Source organism: Gymnodraco acuticeps, unplaced genomic scaffold (genome assembly GCF_902827175.1).
Source record: "Gymnodraco acuticeps unplaced genomic scaffold, fGymAcu1.1, whole genome shotgun sequence".
Classification (NCBI taxonomy): domain Eukaryota; kingdom Metazoa; phylum Chordata; class Actinopteri; order Perciformes; family Bathydraconidae; genus Gymnodraco; species Gymnodraco acuticeps.
Genome location: NW_022990238.1, coordinates 7,139,118 through 7,160,228, shown reverse-complemented (window position 1 = coordinate 7,160,228; position 21,111 = coordinate 7,139,118). Strand labels below are relative to the sequence as shown.

Below are 21,111 nucleotides of genomic sequence, written 5' to 3'. Positions count from 1 at the left end.
CTCAGATCTTGTTCTTGAGTCAAAGTAGAAGTACTCAGGTCTTGTACTTGAGTAAAAGTAGACATTTTCAAAATGCTCAACAGTGCTGCCAAAATGATAAACTGACTGCTACACAATTAGAATAAATGCTTTTATATATTTCTATTAGATGTGACTCTTTGGCGTTTCTGTTATTAACTTATTACTAACTGCTGCTTTAGTTGTTCTGACTGCTACAATCCTGTTATTCCTCATTTTAAAGCCGATATTCCGTGGGGTCGGGGGGGCTCGGATCCTTGTCACCTTTTTCATACCTGATGAGTTTGCATCCCTGATATTATCCAATGCAAAAACAACAACTATCACTACCATAGGTTAAAGGCACAATTATTAGAATATGTCGCTGTTTGTAACTACAAAACACAAGTAGGCAATTTTATATGCATCTTTTGTTGCTTTATTGTATGAGTTTAAACATTGTTTTTAATACAATTCCTACTCATTGTGCCTTTTACTCCTTGTTATTGCTAAAATGTGTAGTGCAACAATTGTAACATTTTAAATGCACTGTCTAAAGTTTGGATCGGTCTCTCAAAACTCATATTTGTTCTCTCAGGTGAAACCAAGGACAGCAAGCCAGATACAAAAACAGTACCCAGCAAGCGTCCTCCATCACCCCCGTACCCACGGCCTTCGTCCCCTATTGTTCTTGTGCCCCCTCTCAAGAAACGCAGGAAGACTGTCTCTTTCTCCACAGGCGAGAACGACAGCAAAATGCAGCTGCCGACTGCACCCGTATCTCCATCTCCCTCCCAACTGTCAGGTGAATCTCCCTTTTTCTCCCCTGGGAGGCACCCAGACTCTCCCGTCACCGCTTCTCCATCACCCACATCTCGTCCCTCTAAGGGCATCCAACTGCTTCCCTTTGCCTCCAAACCAGGTGAAGGCAATGCCCTCATTGTGCCCCCGTCTGGATACCAAGATTTGGATGAATCCAAAAAGGGACCCCCTGCTTCTCCTCAGACCCCCCCTATCAAATCTGCTGGGAAACGGGGTACAGGAAAAGATTCCCCCAAATCTCCCATCCCGCCTGGTATGGTGTGCCGCACTGTGCAGAACCTGCCATTGGACCACGCCTCTCTGTGCAGGATGGCCTTCGAGGAGGCCCCTCCGAACCATCCCGCCAACAAACGGTCCAGAGGCAGGCCTCGGACCACCAGCTTGTCTGCGTCCTCCAGTCACTCCCTCAGAGAGGAAGACGAGGATGTGGAAGAAAGTGAACAGAGGTTGAGACTCAGAGAGCAGCTTGGGGCATCGAGCCTCCTGCAGCTGGCCTCGAATTCAACCACTGACCTGTCTGTGTTGGCTGACGTTGCTTTGAAAATGGACCCTGACACCGGGGACTCGGAGGAGACGGAGACATCTGACGAGGCAGAAGAGCAGAAGATGGAAGGTGATCTCTCCTCCTCAGAGTCTCTGGCCCGGGTAATGAGCCAAGAGGGTATATTTGTCATTACGGAACACAACTACTGCAAACCTCCTGTTCTCACAGTACCGTCCGGTACCAAAAGGACTTCCTCCAAACAAGACCCCTCAGTCTTGCTTCCAGCAGACCTTAACAATATTTCTGGGGTGCTTGAAGCGCCAGAGGAGGTCATTGGAGAAGCCCTTTCATCCAGAGGAGATAAAGGGGAATTCTTATCCACAATGGGAGTGCTTTGTGAGTCTGAGGATGCAGGCCAGGCTGCATCTCTACCGCCATCGTCAAAGAAGAAGGCCATAGCTGGGAAAGGTCTTGAACTTGAAAAGGATATGAGCAAAAAGTGGAGAAGGAAAGACAAAGAAAACCTTGAGCTTCAGAAGGAGCTGCCAGGAAGTAAGAAACAGAGGAAGCGGAAACTAGAGGTGCGTGCAGCTTCTGCTTTGTTCCTGTAAAAGTGTTCTGAGGTCTTTACTGTAACCAGCGTGTCATCATTTACAATCTGTCAGTGTGTGTGACACAAAAGAAGAGTGACTCATTTGTTGGTCCAGGTTTTAATGATGGCACATATTTCTCCCATCCTCATAAAAAGATAGTATTGGCCTTTATACCAACACGCTAATCAAAGTGTTCATCAAAAAGGAAACTGCTGGCATAACAGACATACATAACATTTGTATTTCCAGCATTGTATTTGTTGTGGATTCTGGCCTGGAGCTGGAAGGAATGTGGCCCCGTTCCTTTCTACAAGCAAACTAATCAGTCACATCAGTCTTAGTGTTTTCATTAATTGTGTTCAAACTTGCTGCTGTGAGAAAGTAGCTCGGCCTCCAGCACACCTGGTTGACTGACTTATTTGGCCATTTGCTTCTGGCTGGAACCAGGCCGGTTTTGCAGCTTTGCAGCATGCTTTTAAAAATAATTACTGTAAAACAAAGATATAGGATGAAATCAATTTGTCATCTTCTGAGTCAAATTGATTTTTCTTGTGATCAATCTAGTAACAGTTCATTGGTATTCTTATTGCTCATCTCTGCTACCATGACTCATAAACATAATAACAATCACAACATCTCCTTCTGTGCAGGACTCAGAAGAAGAGGTGGATGTGGAGGAGCTTGAGTCTGGGGAGCTTTCCAGCTCAGACACAGAGGACGATATGGTTGAAGACGTTAGGAAGAGCGAGCGTCTCTTCCTGCAGGAGGCCGGGGTAACATCGTCCCAGCGCTGGCCCAAACCTGCCCCTGCATCCGAGCCATCAGCCATTAAGTATGACAACCGCAGTGAGTTTGAGCAGATGACCATCCTGTATGATATCTGGAACACGGGTCTGGACGGCGAGGACTTGAGTTTGCTGAAGAAGACTTATGAGAAGTTGTTACAGGACAACCACAGCTCGGACTGGCTCAACGACACCCACTGGGTCAATCACACCAATATCCTTTTCTATGATTTACTCCTGCATTAAGTATGTGTTTTTTGATTGGCGTTGAAATGAACCCCAGTTACCAATTTAAAGCTTTTTTGAATGAACAAGTATATTGCTATTTATGTTGTATCTCCATTTTACCGTGTGGTCTTCTATTGTCCTTGACCTTTGAGCTTCACTAACCAATTTGCCGAACCCCCGGCGTAAGAAGAAGAACCCAGGACAGCTGCGTCAGCATGTGACCGGTTCAGCCAGAAGTGAGGGCTACTACGCCATCAGCCGCAAGGAGAAGGACGTCTATCTGGACCTGGACCTGCCGGAGCAGGTCATTCGGGAGGTGGAGAATGTGGACCTCTCGGTAAGCATGCTCCTAACTCCATTCATTCTGCAACCCCACTGATAACCACTTCTACTTTCTTTTTGGAGGATTCAGATTGTAAGCGAGGAATGCCACACGGTGCTTCTTCAATGATATTGCCAACTCATTCTAAGAAGGTTTGCCTGTTTGGTTCTGTTGATTATGAAAGCCCTAAAGGCAAGGGAGAACAACTATTTCTGGTTTCCAAATCTCCTGGGTTTATGCCCAAAGGCAAACGTTTTTTCTGGTAAAAAAAGTTTTTATTACAATGTTTTTTCTTCGAAGAGTGTTAAAACCACGAGGGAGACTGGCAGTTCTTCTCCCCTGTTTAACAAATAAGGAACTACTATCCGGTTCTTAAATGAATAACAGAGGAGAGGAAACATTTGAAATCAGAAATGTATTGATCAGATTTTATTCAACTTCCCTCCGTGCTTTTGCAGTTGTTCCTATTTTATTATTGATTACAATTATTAAACCAGCTTTTAAAATAATGAAGATACAGTAAACAACATTTTTAAAACAATGCATGAACAATCTTCACTATAAAGGAGAGAATTTAAAGGACTGCTCTGGACTAAAGTTTGGTAAGTCCATTTCATTACAAATGAGTATGAAATCAAGCATAAAAATGTTTGTGTTAAAAAATGTATACAAAGTTTGCTTGAATCCAAATGTGGTTCCAGTGCACCCTGCTGTTGCTGTGCTGGCTCTGTAAATGAACACTAGGGGGTACAGTACTTGATATAGTTATTATAGATGGTTAATATGACCTTAAATATTTCTTTTATCATTTAGATGACGCTTGATGATGCTTATTAATACCCCTTAGGAATTGAATTGGCAGGGAGGTAGGTAAGTGGAATCGGCCCTCAGCCGTTTGGCTGCGAGTTGGAATAATTAGAGAGTTTCCAGTAGAGATTAAAATGTTGAGATCTGTGGAACAGTGATACAGCTTTTCCAAATAGCTGCTCGGCTATTTGGAATTTTAGGACTATAAAACAAAACTGTAACTGGTTGAATAGCAACGTTCAAAAGACACATTCACAGTTCCTTAGTAGTCCTAATTTTTATTTTTATTGAAAAAGATAATTTATTTCTTACACTCAGAGTAGCATTCTGCGATACAGATGGCAGGGTTCGTACGGGTGCTTGAAATCCTTGAAAATGCTTGAAATTTGACGTGGTGTTTTCAAGGTTGGGAAAGTGCTTGAATTTTGGGAATGGTGCTTGAAATTGAGATAAAGTGCTTGAAAATGTAAATGCTTTACTTTTACAATAAATTGCTGTCTGACTGAATAGTTCGCTTTTTAGATTAAAAGAAAAGAATTGCTTTGCTTTTACATAAAACAGCTCCGCTGCGGCCTTCCCGCGCTATGCGCGCGACCTGCAAGTGTTTGTGTTACGTGTGACCTGGGCATTCTGATGAGAGTGATAGATGACTGTGTGCCAGGAGGTTGCCGTTTCAACGAGCGTTGGCTAGCAGAAGACAAATACAAGCCATGGCTAAGACGAGGGTCAAGCCCACGAGTAGCCTCCTGCAAAGTTTGCAAAAATAACGATGCGAGAGTCTGCGCTGACGAGCCACATGAAAGGTACGCCGTAGTAGAGCATTTTAGATTAGGCTAACGTTGCATGTTACGTTTGTTTAAGCTAACGTTAGCTAGCTGATTAGCGAACTCGATTGAGGGATAATAATAATTGCAGGGGACAATCATTTCAGAGGAGCGTACCTATGTTAATATGTGCGTTACAGTCGCCATCCTGTGGTGTTCAGAGGATGAAGCACTCACGGCATTTCGTGTTATAGTCACGAAATATAATCTATTGATTCGACACAGAGCGATTTTGAAAGCAATGTATTTCCACTGGTTGTATGTTTCGTGCCTAAAACAAATGTGACTTGCTCTCTCGAAATCAGTCACATTGACCCGAAGACACATTTTCGTTTGTATTACTGGTCTGGGGGAAGCTCGCGAGTGTGTGTGTGTGTGTGAGACTCACAAGAAACACCGGCTGTTGTTATGCTTGCTGTGACGTTACATTAGTCCGTTCTCTGCTTGTAATTATGCCGAAGCTTCAAAGTTGTATTTATCATCTGAATTTGCCGAAACAAGTTTAATATTCTGAAAGCCAATACTTTGTTTATTTGAAAACAAATGAAAACAAACTGTCTTTTATATAAAAATGAAGTGTTATACAAGTAAAACTACATTTTGCTTTAATCCCATGTAATTGTAGAATGAACACAGTCTTCCTTTGCAGATGTATAAGTCAGGTGTCTTGAGTAGTCAGCATTACCTACAAATCATTGTACACATTTGTAAATATTATTTTCCACTTGTTACCATTGTGAGTCTATTTTTATGCAGCTCTCAATTCAGACTAATACGCTACCAGAGGTGGAATAAGTACTCAGATCTTGTACTTGAGTAAAAGTACACGTATTCAGATCTTGTAATGGAATTATAAGTACTCAGATCTTGTACTTAGCAAAAGTAGAAGTACCAGAGTGTAGGAATACTCTGTCACAGTAAAAGTCCTGCATTCAAAATGTTCCTCAAGTAAAAGTAGAAAAGTATTCTCATCAAAATATAGTGAAAGTAGCGACAGTAAAAGTAGTCATTGTGCAGATTGGTCCATTTCAGAATAATATATATGTTATGTTTTATAATGATTGATCATTAAAGTGTTCTCAAAGCTGGTAAAGGTGCAGCTAGTTTGAATGACTTTGTATAATGCAGGGCAGCTGGTGGATTTACTCCAGGTGGAACTAAAGTCTGATTTAACACTTGATTATATTTCACATCATTCATCCTGATCTGTAAAGTAACTAAAGGTATTAAATACATGTAGTGGAGTAGAAGTACACCATTTACCTCTAAACTGTAGTGGAGTAGAAGTACACCATGTACCTCTGACTTGTGTTTACTGCCAACCTAAAAGTACCTCAAAAATAGTAATCAATAATGTATTGAAAAGTTATTTGGCTGATTGTTGTATATTGGCTCAGCCAGGTTATATGGAACATACAGATGGGTCACTCATTTTGAAATATTAAACTTAGTTTTTTTTTCTTTAATTTTTCATCCTCAAGTAGAATGCTATTATGAAACACACATTTGGTTGTTTATAGCATAAAGAACATCTGATTTAATGTAAGGTAGGGAAATAATCATTTGAGTATGTGTATATAAATATGTAATTTACAACAGCTGTAAGATGCTTGAAAAGCTGGAAAATGCACCTTGAAAATGCTTGAAAAGTGCTTGAATTTGACTTTGGAAAATGTGTAAGAACCCTGAGATGGCTGACAGATGTCCCAAATATGCTCTTAAAACAACACCGTGTGCATGGGTTTAAACATTGTTAAAACTAATTAAACTTTAACCTTCATCCAAAAACATTTCCATTTGGAATATTTAGGCATAATCCGTGATAGTCCACAAACCTCCTAAAATGTAACAAGTCCCTCCTGTTGAAGGATTTAATTTATAAAAATCCCACTTTGAAACAATCAACCCAAACAATATAGAGCCCTCACATCCTGGAAGGCATCAGTAGACAAAACATTTAGGTCTCTGCTCACCAAATGTGTAATTGGATTGAGGTTTGTGCAGACACGTCAGCACAGATGCTGACATTTGGCATTTCCAGGGGAAACTCAGCGAATGGTTGTTTTGTGTTCCTATGCAACCTTTGTTTTCCATTCTGGCTTTGTGCCGTGTCTCACTGCCGCCATGGAGATTTGTTGTTGCATTTTAATGATGGAACCTCCGTCAGCATCACCCGCAACAAAGTGAGATGTAATTAGACACCACATCAGTCAGCACCTTTTGATATCATGAATAAATTAGCACCTGACTCAGGTACACAGAGATCGCTTTTATTTTTCCTTGTGATCTGACTGTGGAGGAGTTCACTTTGGAAATATTTTCAAAGCTCAGTGAGATAGGACTGTATACAAAATGTTTTCAACATCTACAAAAATAGACAGAGCTCCTTCGTTTGAAAAAAATATGCTTGAGAACCTCATTCTGAGAGTTAAATAATGAAAGATCCACTCAAAACAACTTGTAATAATTGTTTCAAAGCCTTCAGAATTCACATCTAGTATGTGTTGGATTGAGAGAAACTTGAGTCCTCCATCATGCTTCCTCTTAGCATTTAATTGGTTTTATCTGCCTGCACAGTAACAGATAACAAATTAACCTTACCCACATGAACAAATGAGGGTCAAAGTTAAAAGTCTGGGTCATTCTCCTCTAGGTCAAGGCCATGTGAAGTGCGATTGTGCCAGTGGTGCAATTCTAATGTTGTTTACCGTCTCTTTTTCTACCAGGGAGCAAACAGGGTGCTGTCAGAGAGACGCTCAGAGCAGCGCCGCCTCCTCACCGCCATCGGCACAACGGCGGTCGTGGACTCTGACCTGCTCAAACTCAACCAGCTGAAGGTACATACGGCCATGTTATCTCATGTTCTGCTACCAGATTCACATTGAAGCTACAAAACCTTAAGGTCCCCGAGGGTTCAAATTTCTTAGCATTTGCCAGTATTAAAATGTCACAATACAATTATCTTATATTTTGTATTGTGTATAGTACTTTAATTATTCTTGAAATAAAATAAAATCATATTCTATCCTTGAAAATACTTTAAAAAAGATGAACGTCCTTGGCGGAAATCATTCTTAACCATCATGGCGTTAGGAAAGAAACACACCTCTGTAAAGGTAATAGCCATTGGTGAAGCATTTTCTTTTTCCAAACACTGTAATCTCCTCACTGCCATGACAACGTTCAGATTGAATCAGCAGTCGGTAAAGCCACCTTATTGCAACAACAGGCACCTTTGAGCATGTTGCTGTGCATAGTACAGAGAAAACACTGCCATGCAAAAACACTTAAAAACAAACTGCTACCCTAAATGTGTATATGGTGTCTTCTAACAACTTCAATACAAGTTTGATTGATTGCTTGATTAGTGTAGTTCAGGGCTATTCAATAGGCGGCCCGCGGGCCAAATCCGGCCCCCGGGTGATATTCACTGGCCCTTTGAGTATGTTAAAAAGTAATCTTACTTTTTTTTTTGAAAGATTTTTTTTGGGCCAGAGTGCCTTTATTCCAGAGAGGGTGTTAAATTATGAGATAGAGGGGAAAACATTGCCTGAAAACGTTGGTGGGCTCGGGTTTCGAACCCACCTACCTCTGCGTGAATGATTAGATAATTTCACCTAAATGAAATGATGTTGATGGTTAAATTAGCTTCACATGTAGGCCTACTGAGTTCTGAATAGGGATGGGTATCGTTAAGGTTTTAACGGTACTACTACTTTTATCGATACCGCTTATCGATCCGGTCTTTTAACGGTACTTTTATCGGTTCTTTTGGAGAAAAAAATAAGGTAAACTAACTAAACAAATTGTGAACAAAACTAACATTGCTTTTTATTTAAATGAAATACATATTATTTCACATCAAAAGAAACAACAACGTTTTAGCAAATCGATGACAGAACTGTAAACAGAATAGCTGAAACTTTAACAAAATAAATAACTCAGTTACCTCTAATCATTAACCCATGTTTGTATAATTGAGTTAACTCCATGTGTTGCTGCTAGCATACATAACACCTGACGTGGAAGCATTACTCGTGGATGGGGCTACGGAGCTGCTAGAAAGACAGTGGAACCCGGTGCATTCCTCCGTCTGAATGTGGTGCACTTTTGATAAATGTTTAGACAAATTGCTCGTGTTACCGCCCTTACAGTACATGCTAAACTCTTAGTGCACTTTAGGCAACGAGCATCAAGACGGGTAAAGTTTAACCACACCTCGGAGCGCGTTCTCTCCGCCATCTCCTGTGTGTGTGTGTGTGTGTGTGTGTGTGTGTGTGTGTGTGTGTGTGTGTGTGTGTGTGTGTGTGTGTGTGTGTGTGTGTGTGTGTGTGTGTGTGTGTGTGTGTGTGTGTGTGTGGTGTGTGTGTGTGTGTGTGTGTGTGTGTGTGTGTGTGTGTGTGTGTGTGTGTGTGTGTGTGTGTGTGTGTGTGTGTGTGTGTGTGTGTGTGTGTGTGTTGCATGTAGCAGCCGCGTGTGTGTAAACTGCCCCGCCCCCTCGCAAGCAGGCGGGGGCTAGAGATCGAAAATACTCAAAATAATCATAGAAGCATTTTGCAGTCTTTTTGCATTAGAAACGGAGTTGGCGACACTAAAACTGCAATATAATGTTTGTGTAGCAATAATACACATGACATATATGTTTTACATGTCTCCAGTACCGATAAAAAGACAGCTAACGTCGGAGCTTAATGGTACCACGGTCTTTAATAATTCAGCCCCAGGGCACGTTTAATACCGGGTTTCGGTACCCATCCCTAGTTCTGAACTTGCCATTTAGATCTATAAAGGCCTTGTTGTTTGGTTTAATTAAACACAATATATGCACTCCACTATTTACTGTAGCTGAAGCTCTTAATATGATTGCTCATATTTCAAGCCATCTTTTTCCCGGCCCCTTGCTTTGGATCATTTTCATCAACCGGCCCCCATTCCAAACTAATTGAATAGCCCTGATGTAGTTTAATGACTTTGCATACACAAAATAACTTTTTGTTGAACCAACAAACTGCTGGTTCCTTTCACAAGTCCTGCTTTCAATGAGGAGTTGCCAGCTGTACACTTTTGGTGATTAACTTGCTCCCTAGGAAGGCGTTAATCCTTCAACGCAGGCCGCCTGTTTCTGTTGCTGCCAAGGCCAAACATTTCACAGAGTTAACCCTGTGTGAAACACGACAGGAAATCAGTCTGGATGCCCTCCCTTCATTAGCAACACCCTAAAGGAGGGCTGAGGTCATATTTTAGGGTGGAGGCTGTTTATTGCTGGAACTGTGATGAGTGCAGTTACAAACCAAGTCACCTAAAAGCACAATCAGCATTTACTTCACACATGTACTAGCATTTTAATGAAAACTTTAAACATATTCATCTGAGTGTTTGCATACTTTGTTTGTTACCAAGACCTTTATTACAGTGAGTCTTTTCTGTCTTTGTGCAGTACCGAAAGAAGAGGCTTCGCTTCGGACGCAGCAGAATCCACGAGTGGGGTCTTTTCGCCATGGAGCCCATAGCTGCTGATGAGATGGTCATCGAGTACGTGGGTCAGAACATCCGACAGGTACGGCCTCCCGTCTGATTCACTGTGTGTTTTAAAAGCAAACCCTTCCAGTTATCCATCTCAAGTTTCATGCAGTGATGACATTGCAGCTACAATATTAATAAAATATGTAAGCTGAACTGCAAGTGTTCTGTTTAGAAAGCTCAATCATCATTACATTATTGGTTCATTTCATAATTGTTTTGCAAAAAAGAACTGTTTTGATAATCGATTAGTCATTTTTAAATATAGAAATCTTCAGATACTGCTGCTGTTGGCTCAGAGTTATTATAAGATTTGTGAACAACATGTTTTGTGTGTGTCCAGATGGTGGCTGACAATCGAGAGAAGCGGTACGCGCAGCAGGGCATCGGGAGCAGCTACCTGTTCAGAGTGGACCACGACACCATTATTGATGCCACAAAAGTTGGCAACCTGGCAAGATTTATCAACCACTGCTGCACTGTGAGTCCCGAACATCTTCAGTCCTATTCTTCCCAGTATTTACCATTTTGAAGTTGAATTCTGTTCATTCAGCAGAGAGAGTTGATTATGTCGCTAAGAAGGGCAACGGATGCAGGGTTCTTCGAGAGCATTTTGTTTTTCTTTCGTTTTATTTACAACTCTTTCTTGGAATATTTCCAAGGTACAAAAAGGTAAAAAAAAGAAACCACATCACCAAAACTAAATAGCCTAATCCTGGTCCCTTCTCCAATGTAAGATACAAAAAACATGTCGTTGTCATAGTTAACAGACTGACACATTTTAAATGTTTATTTTCAAATTCTTCTGGCGCTGTTCCTCATCCTTCTCTTATTGCTTTGTTCCTCCAGCCAAACTGCTACGCCAAGGTAATCACAATAGAGTCCCAGAAAAAGATTGTGATCTACTCGAAGCAGGCCATCGCCGTCAACGAGGAGATCACCTACGACTACAAGTTCCCTCTGGAGGACAACAAGATCCCCTGCCTGTGTGGGACGGAGAACTGCCGCGGGACACTGAACTAGTGGATGTGCTTTTCTTCGTCACCTGGCAACACCCAGACCCCCACTTGATTCACCCTTTGTAGAGTGTACATCGAAAGGCCAGGCCACTCTATGAACCCACCCTCCTCACATTACCCAGGAAACAGAGACACACACATTTGCACTTTCATGCCCACTTTTCATTCACATGGCAGTTTCACAAGCCAGGGGAGAGGTTAGTGTCACCTGGCATGAGAATACTAGTTGGGGGACGTCCGCTTCTTTTGTGGGGCGATTGTTGGACTCCATTGGTTGTTATTTTTTTAACCAGGATGTTTCGTGTAGCCAGGCATAAAAGGTCTTTCTATTTCCAAGCCATTATCAGATTGAAGGAGCACGGTAAAACAAAACAGAAAACGCCATTATTCTATGTCTACGTCGGCTTACATAATACACATCCTGGATCACTCTTGCCGTGTCGCATCCCTCCCTGCTGCCACCCACCCATCCACACAGATCCACGCACAGACGCACAGGAATATCTGACAAATTCAGGGTTTTTAAAAGCGCTTCTTATAGGCGCATTTTAAAATGACAAACTTCATTCAATTTGGTCTTCAGTTATGCAAGATTTCCAAGTGTGAAGATTGTGAAGAGCTTTTTTTAAATTCAATTTCATAGTATTATATAATAATATAGCTATTATTAATTATATTGTTATTCAGTTGCATTAGCTGTAAGTATCTTACAGTGAAATGAGCTTCAGTGTACCCAGCCCACTGTCCTTTGTTCACCAGCCCCATCAAACCCTCATGTTCTTGCTCCCCTGATTGGCCACAACCTTTCTTCTGGATGAGAGAAAAAAAACCTTTCAACTCTTGTTTTTGACCCACGTGGATATATGTCAGTTAGGTTGTTGCTAAATTGTGTTTTATTTTTACATGGTTCCTGAATTTCTGCCTGCAGGACCAGCACAACAGGGATTTAGCCTGTGTTTCTTTTTCCTTTTTTCCCCAAAGTTAGAGCTATGTTAACAAAGTGTTGTGACGAGAACAAGAACCATGTTTGTTTGCATAATCTCTCTCTATATGTTTATCTGCGTTCCATCAAAGCAAAGGTCAAAAGTAGGCATACTACGTTCTTCAGGCAATGATTACCACCAAACTCATTCAGGTCCTGTTCAAATCTGTGTTCAGTTTTTAACTTAGTCAATCTGTGTGCTACATGTTTAAAAGGCACATTTATTGGATTTGGTCAGGTCTCTTTAAATGTTTCGATTGTGAGTGTTTATCCCCCTGGTTTGAGGGCCTTTCAAGAATACATTAGTATGTATTTTATTTGGAAGTGCGGAGTGGTTCGCCCCAAAGAAACATCTCTCCCTGGAAATGCATCGGCCTAATGTAAACAAGTGTCCAGCGTAGGATCTGTTTGCAGTGTAGATGGGTGGAAGGTATAGATACGCTCCGTGGGTTTGCAATATGCCGCAGACAGCAGGATGTATATGGCCCTTGTGTTGTGTCTCTGTTTTTCACATGGCTATGGCCGTCCAAAGTTTAACTTTCATTTTAAACTTTTCACTAAAGTTTGGTTTTATTTTGTTCCCTCCCAAACAGGAAAATGTGTAAGATATTTTGTGTTGCAATGAAAGCCTTTCATCACAAACAAACCCTCTTTACTACAGTATAAAAAGATGAAATCAAAGAAGTACATGTAAATATTGTAGAAGTGTTTGTTTCTCGTAGAAACACACTGATTTCAAGCTGTAAATATGTTGTTCCTTTTCTGCTCTCCATGAGGATGAAACATGTACATACCTTCCATTCATTTATTTTTTATTGTTTTTCCTTTTAATTTGATGATTATTTTAATATTATTTGCAATATTTCTTGTATTAATGCGTTGGACCCTTTATTAATGGTGCATTAAAATATTTTTTAAATAAATGAAACCATGTTTTTCAATAACTGTCCTCCTACTGTTCATAGCACAAAGGTTCAGCCAGTGTTGGAGAGAAATGTAGACAACTGTGAGTCAGTCTACAGGTTCCTCTAGTGTTTACATGTCACAGAGAAGTTACGAATACATTTTGAAACACTAGGGGGTAATATGCAGTGTTCAAAAGGAAGTTGCTTGCATAGTGGAAACTACCAAGTCCCATTTCCTCACTTGAAAATGGTTCCTACCATGCACCTGCAATTTAGATGCTTCCTGTTCAGAGAAACGAGAGGAAGTGCTGAAATCTATTCAATCGGATGACGATAGGAGAGGAAGACCTTTTACTCACGCCAGGAGGTGGCGTGAGTAAAAAGAGGTTTCAACACATGATTCTTTAATAATCAGTATTTTTAAGATGCATTATTTACTAGACCTGAAATAATCTCAGCTTGAAAAAACACTTCACCTGTTTTTGTTCCCCAAACTATGATAATTCTCTTCTTGGCTTATTTTTGAATAAACTGAACAGAAATACACACAAACAAGGGAAAGGGTGGAGGGGCCATATGCAATCACTACGTACAGTTTGAAAAAATGTGTGTGAAGCCCCTGCATGTGTACTTAAAACATAATTATTCATTCAAAAATCTGGAATGCATTTCAGTCAACTAATTCCCTTCCTAATACTCAATACAGTGTTTAACATTCTTAGGGACTATTACTGAATGTTTTTATTTATTCTAGTATTTCAACAATTTAGACAGTTTATACATCTAAAAAACAAACAAAATTAGTAGAAGTGGGAGGGCAGAAGGCATACAGAAGTAGCCCTCCCGTTAGTCATCCTGTTGCAGGATACTAATGTGATGTTATAAAAAGCCTTTAGTGGCTGCAGGGAGAGCCAAGCAAAGTCTGATTAAGTGATCAAATGGCATGATAACACAGTAAAGTAAACCTCCCTTTGACCGGCCTCCAAATCGGGGTGTGCAACGGCCTTGACCGTAAAGGAACCTTTAATAATATATGGTGTTACATCAAGGTCAGCAATTATTTCAAACCACAAAGGTTAATATCAGTCAAAAGAAGCAACAGTGTACTTAGTGAAATTCAGTGGCCAGTAATTTACACATAATTATGGTTGACAAAAATGAAAACACTGCAGTGCTGCTTTCAGATGCTGTATATTTAGAAACATGGTCTGGGTAACAGCTTTGGTTGTCATTTGATGATGTATCTTTAATATTATATATTATTTCTTAACCATAGACCCTCTGAAGTCCCATCCATATTAGGCACAGTGATCGTGTGCAAACAAGATCTACAATGTGCAAACTACAGTAAATAACTTGTTTGTACACATTGTTTCCATAATGTACTTACAGCACTCAGCTGTCACCACTGCAAGGGGATACCAACATATGTTTCACACACATTGTCAATAAATCCTTTCCCCAGTGGATGTTTTATAAAGTAAAATGTCTTAGTTAGACATCATTTCATTGTTATCCATCCTATGATTATGTTTGATGACTCACTTAAACTATTTATATATGTCTCTGACTTTGTTAATTGGTCATTCTAGAGCACCATTTCATTTACTAATAGGCAGTGTTGGGAGTAACACGTTACAAAAGTAACGGATTTACAGTAATGTATTAGTTTTTGCTGTAACGAAGTAATGTAAGGCATTACTAATGACATTTGGATAATACACTACCCGTTACAATTCTCAGTAACACAGTTACAACTCATTTTAACCCGAAATGGTGTTTTGTTTTTTAAGAATTCACTAACATCGCGGGATATTCCGACACCAGAGAAAAAGTGTGCCGGTAGATAAGTAAACCTGGTGTTTACGTAATCAAGATCAGCCTGAACTTCAGGATGTTCTTTTCCCCATAATGACCAAGTCGCTGCACATTATCCCGCTTATTACATGGCCAGATACTAATCAAACTAAGGAATCGACTCCCAATATTAATTGAAATGATTTTATTGACTTAAAATTATCGTATTTCTTCCGCTAAGAAAACTTTACGGCAGCACTGTCCAACTCTGTTCACAGTTTCTGATCCACTAACAAGTCCTTAAACCAGGGGTGGGGAACCTTTTTCCTCTCAAGGGCCATTTCAATGTTTTCAACATCCTCCGAGGGCCGTACAAATGGTTGACCTCTGCTTAAAAATACTAAAATCACAGCCCATTCATTTCACCTTTCTTTCATGCTGTGCAAAGAAAAAGCAACCTCTTAATCCAGATCTTTTACCATGACTCGCACATGCATTCACGTGCACGGTTGTGGCATGACCACCAAAACAGAAAGATATGGACACAAGATGTGTGCAAATGTATTTAGTTTCCAAAGATTTTTGCACTTTGAGAGCAACATTAAGAGATCTATGGATACATTTCTCAACACCCATATGAAACAGAACTGTAAGCAGATTTATTTTTCTTTATGGATATTTTACAAATCACTCCCCTTTCAAACTGTATTCTTGTTTATTAATAACAACTTTTTGTTACCGTCATATAGTATTTTATACCTGTTTACTTTATTCTCTTATTTTTGTATAACTATAATGATCATATAAAGATGTGCCTTTACCTCACTGGTTGTAGAAAAAGCTTCGTTAGCATAGCTAGCGAACCAGATGCTAATAACAACAAAGTAATTGACTGTATGATCAGTATGACAGATGAACAGATCGCCACTGCTCGGCTCTTGGCAGTTCAGGCATTTATCAAACCTGGCAACCCCGGGTTTCCTGGCAGCTGTCAATCAAAGTCCAGTGGCTCCGCCCCAAAGTGCCAGAAACTTTTCACGCGCGCGTAGACAGACTCCGCGAGGCTGACACTCCCGCGAGCAAGCAAGAGGGCTGTCTCTCTCGCGAGCGAGCGCAGAGCCGCTCGCGGGGGTTTAATCTGCGCGCAAGGGTCATTTTATGCGCGTGTAAAAGCACATTTTCCGCTCGTGAGTAGCTTGTTTTACGCGCGAGAATATTGACCCAAATCTGACTCCATAACTGGGCTTACAACAAAGACACAGCCACGCAAAAACTGCGGCATGTGTACGGCTCCTTATTGGTTCTGCAATTTTTGGAAGTGCAGGAGCGGAGCGGCGTTCTGGTGCTCTCTATGGAGTCAGAACTGCACCCCTGTCAGACGGTCAGGCGAGACATATATATGGAGTCAGATTTGGGTCAATATTCTAGCGCGTAAAACAAGCTACTCACGAGCGGAAAATGTGCTTTTACACGCGCATAAAATGACCCTCGCGCGCAGATTAAACCCCCGCGAGCGGCTCTGCGCCCGCGAGCGAGAGAGACAGCCCTCTTGCTTGCTCGCGGGACGGCCCCCACACACGGCGGCGTGCGTTACCGCTTGGCGGTGGGCGTGTCTGAAGCTTGGGGATTTTTTACGAACAACGCGACCAACAACCAATCACATGAATGTCCCGCCCCGGACATACAAAGCAAAGCATTCATGCTACATCCATGCTGGCTAAATATACTGTCTATGCTTGCTAGCTGTCCATTCAAACGAAGTACACTGGCTATAAACTCCCCAAACAGGCGAACACCTACCAGTTTCACCCACTGTCTCTGCCACCTCCGCCTGGCTCCTCCGGTTTGTATCCCTGTATGTAAAGAGGGACTGGTCATATAGTACCGGGTGATTCCCTAACGTCACGATAATTTCCTCCTCCATTTTTTGACATGGGAAATAACTGCGGTCTGGCTCTCCCAACATACACGCGGTTTGATTGGCTAGCGCTTGTGCTGTCAGATTTGCATACGCGGGATTTGATTGGCTGACGCCTCCGTCGAGGCGGCAAAAGTAGAACATTGTTCTACTTTTGCAGCGAGCACCGCGAGAGAAGCTACGCTTTGCTCCCACAATGCAGTTCGGCGAATCGTGACGTCACCCCATTCAAAGTGAATGGGCAGAAGCGTTGAAGCGGTAACGCACGCCCCCGTGTGTAGGGGCCGGGAGTGTTAGCCTCGCGGAGTCTGTCTACGTGCGCGTGAAAAGTTTCTGGCACTTTGGGGCGGAGCCACTGGACTTTGATTGACAGCTGCCAGGAAACCCGGGGTTGCCAGGTTTGATAAATGCCTGAACTACCAAGAGCCGAGCAGTGACGGCAGCAACATCTAGGTGCGTACAGCAGACAGTAGCTAGCAGTTTTCGACGGACACAGCCCACTGAAAAATATATTGTTTTATATCAAATTAATGTATATTACATTACATTACATTGCATTTAGCTGACGCTTGTATCCAAAGCGACTTACAATAAGTACATTCGACCAGGAAGACACAACCTTGAAGAAAACAGAATCATATATATATATATTAGCTGTACACTTTACGAATATAATAATTGTTTACCATTCAATCTCGTCCAACTGATTTTGCTGCCGTCACTGCTCGGCTCTTGGTAGTTCAGGCCAGAGCCGTATAATAGAAGAGTTACGACAACGGAAGTCCAAAAACGGTTATCGTCACGTGGTTCATGTAGAAGAGGATCGTCCCCCGGAAGTTCATGGCGGGCAATGTGAATGCATTGATAACATGAGATAGAACTACGATTTTTGGTAATTATTAGTGAATAAAGGTTTTGATTTGCAAAATGTATACAACAAATCGATATGTGTATGTATTTACATCAATATGTTTTTAAAAATAAAATAGAATTTGCTAATATTAAGTGATAATATTAGGATTAGTGTGAACAACTAGTTTACATGTTAGGCTAACAGTGCCTTGGTTAAAGAGCCTGTTGCTGTTTATTTATAGCTTTGAATTCTTTAAAACCAATACTATCTTCTTAAACCTGTATGGTAGTCAGGAGCATCACTTTCTAATGTTTATTGATATATTTAGAGGGAGGGGATCTAAAGTAATGCTTTACAATTCAGATTAGATTAATGTCTACCATTTTCTTATATTCATGGTAGTTTCAGTAATCCCATGGTAATTGAGGACACAAGTTATCTAAATGACTAATGTCATCTTTATGGCTTTCAGAAAGGACAGGAGACCGACAGGTGACTATCAAAGGACTAGCAGCAGCAGCATGATGATGATGATGTTAAATGTGTTGTTTTAGGAACATGCATTGCAAATACATGGAATTCAATAAACATTGAATAGCATATCATGCAGTTTGTCTGTGCCTTTTCCTCCGTGTTGTCCTGGTGTGCTGTGCTGCCTCCTAGTCGCCACCATGGTTTGCTGTGCTGCCTGGGGATGCTCCAATCGCTCAGAGAAAGGAGTACGAATGTACAGCTTCCCCACTGACACAGAGCGGAGGAAGCAGGAGCAATTTCACGACCAACAGCAAAAAAATATGTGATTTATATACAAACACTGCATTTGCACTTTTTCACAAAACGAAAACCACACCATTGGGAAAGCTTAATGTTTTGTTTAATACAAAAAAAAGGGAAAGGCTTGAAAAACACTGAGAGTTGAGACTCAGGGTGCAGGGTGAGGGTCTCAGTGCAGGTATTCAGGCTCCATTGAATCCCCCTCTGGTTCTTGTGCTGAAAGAGGGATAAACAGACAGGAGAAAGGGTTATACACACCTATATAGTATACCTATTGGATGGGAAATTGCCTTGGGGAGATAAGGTGTGGTCTTTGTTCCCAACTGAAGTTATGGAACTTTATTATTTGTGAGTTTAACAAAGTATGACAAATGGCATCAGTAACATATGTGATATGAATTTCTATAAAGTTGTCTCACATTCTTGGTCATATTGTATATACAGTATGTAATGAGTATAACATGTCCAGTAAGTATAAAGTGTTTCCTAATACTGTGTATTCAACCACTATCGAATATGTATGTGGGCAGACACAACTGAGTTGTTCTGTGTGTGAAGTAACCTCAAGTCACTCCGCAGGCACATTTTGATGCAGACCAGTTTGTCAAGACAAAAAAGGGCAAGACTAGGCTGAGAGCAGAGGCTATACCACCATCTTCGTGCATCGCCCTGTGGTCAAAAAGAGAAGGGCCCCTGCACCACGATTCACCCCGGGACCTGTATCTACAAAGCCCATAGCTCATGATCACAGCGATAGTGTGAAAGGTGACACAGGTATAATAAGTATGAACTCTTAGTAACAAAAGTAATATTTCTTATTTTTAAGTGGTATAATATTTTAAATGTTCGAACATTTACAGTGCCATGTCTTCTACTTACATTAGTCTCAAAGATTGAGGGAAGAAGGGAAGGGATCACTGCCCTCCACCTGCCAGAGGAGGGCAAACAACAAAAACAAGCAAGGTGCCCCGTCATGTACCTGGAAGTTTGGGTTGGCAAAATGGAGTAAGAGAGGGACTTGAAAAACCTTGGTGGCTGTCTACTCATGTTGTTACAGTTGTCTTGGTTACAGCTCTCAAGTTTTTTTGTGTGCCATTTCCACATCTTTAGAAAATATGAAAAAATTGAAGTGAAATCAACCTCTTCTCTGGAGAACAAACTTCGATTTCTCTGTCTTGTGAGTTTGCAGTCTTGCAGTTTTGCTCCTCCACCTGTAACATCACTGCCCCTCCACCTGCCATACAGTAGGTTACTAACAAGATTACTTATATAATACAGTGATAGAATACATGTTTAGTATGCTTACTTATATAAAACAGTAGTATTAAACTTACCTTGTGTTTTCACACTCACTTAAGTCCCTCTCCCTTTACCATCAATCCAAAATCATCTGAGCTGCAACATTATACAGGCAGGTAATAATCAACATAATCACAAGGACACAATATGGCTCTGCTAAAAACACTCACTCTTACACGCACCAAAGTTATATTTATCTAATATTTAACTCCCTCCACCCCCGCATACAATCCCGTTTAGAAGCCCCTCTTCTCTAATTCAACAACGTTGGACCAAATGACATTAAGAGAATGGAATTTATAATTAAAAGGTTGTTCAACGTCTGTTGCTAACTTGCTTCGGTATCCTAGCTTGATCTGTTATCTGTAAACGTTCCCTAAATCTACTGATTTAGGGATAATCCACTGACATCCTTTAATACACATGTTAATTTGAATCAGATGTACTGATAATATCCGCAATATAAATCTTTAAACTTCTTCTTACCTTTAAAAGTCCGTCACGAACGGTTATTGTGCTGCAACTCTACCGCTGTAAAAAAGTGGTCCATTGGAGTGAACGGAGATGTCATAACTCTTCTATTACATGGCTCTGGTTCAGGCATTTATCAAACCTGGCATCCCCGGGTTTCCTGGCAGCTGTCAATCAAAGTCCAGTGGCTCCGCCCCAAAGTGCCAGAAACTTTTCACGCGCGCGCAGACAGACTCCGCGAGGCTGACACTCCCGCGAGCAAGCAAGAGGGCTGTCTCTCTCGCGAGCGAGCGCAGAGCCGCTCGCGGGTGCAGAGCCGCTCGCGGGCGCAGAGCCGCTCGCGGGCGCAGAGCCGCTCGCGGGCGCAGAGCCGCTCGCGGGCGCAGAGCCGCTCGCGGGCGCAGAGCCGCTCGCGGGCGCAGAGCCGCTCGCGGGCGCAGAGCCGCTCGCGGGGGTTTAATCTGCGCGCGAGGGTCATTTTATGCGCGTGTAAAAGCACATTTCCCGCTCGTGAGTAGCTTGTTTTACGCGCGAGAATATTGACCCAAATCTGACTCCATACTTTTACCACGTGATGACACGTTAGGCTTGTGTTGTGTTCAATGATCCCCACCTTGGCCAGGAAAAACAGGCACTCGCTTGTTTAATTTTTTTGCGGTCTAGATTTCTTTAATTTTTTTCTTTTTTGCGTGTGTTTATAAATTACCTCGA

General features: G+C 41.5%; 1 protein-coding gene across 2 annotated transcripts in view; it reads left to right on the top strand.

Annotated features, from left to right (window-relative positions):
• The window catches only part of setd1a (SET domain containing 1A, histone lysine methyltransferase), a 29,540-nt gene extending 16,229 nt beyond the window's left edge, over nt 1–13,311 (top strand). For both annotated transcript variants that reach the window (XM_034219859.1, XM_034219858.1), the window contains exons 15-21: nt 596–1,884; nt 2,547–2,895; nt 3,068–3,246; nt 7,589–7,699; nt 10,300–10,419; nt 10,726–10,863; nt 11,232–13,311. In XM_034219859.1, the coding sequence (XP_034075750.1) occupies nt 596–1,884; nt 2,547–2,895; nt 3,068–3,246; nt 7,589–7,699; nt 10,300–10,419; nt 10,726–10,863; nt 11,232–11,405 (2,360 nt within the window). In that variant the 3' untranslated portion in view covers nt 11,406–13,311. The remainder of the gene's footprint in view (nt 1–595; nt 1,885–2,546; nt 2,896–3,067; nt 3,247–7,588; nt 7,700–10,299; nt 10,420–10,725; nt 10,864–11,231) is intronic.
• Nucleotides 13,312–21,111: the final 7,800 nt, after the last annotated feature.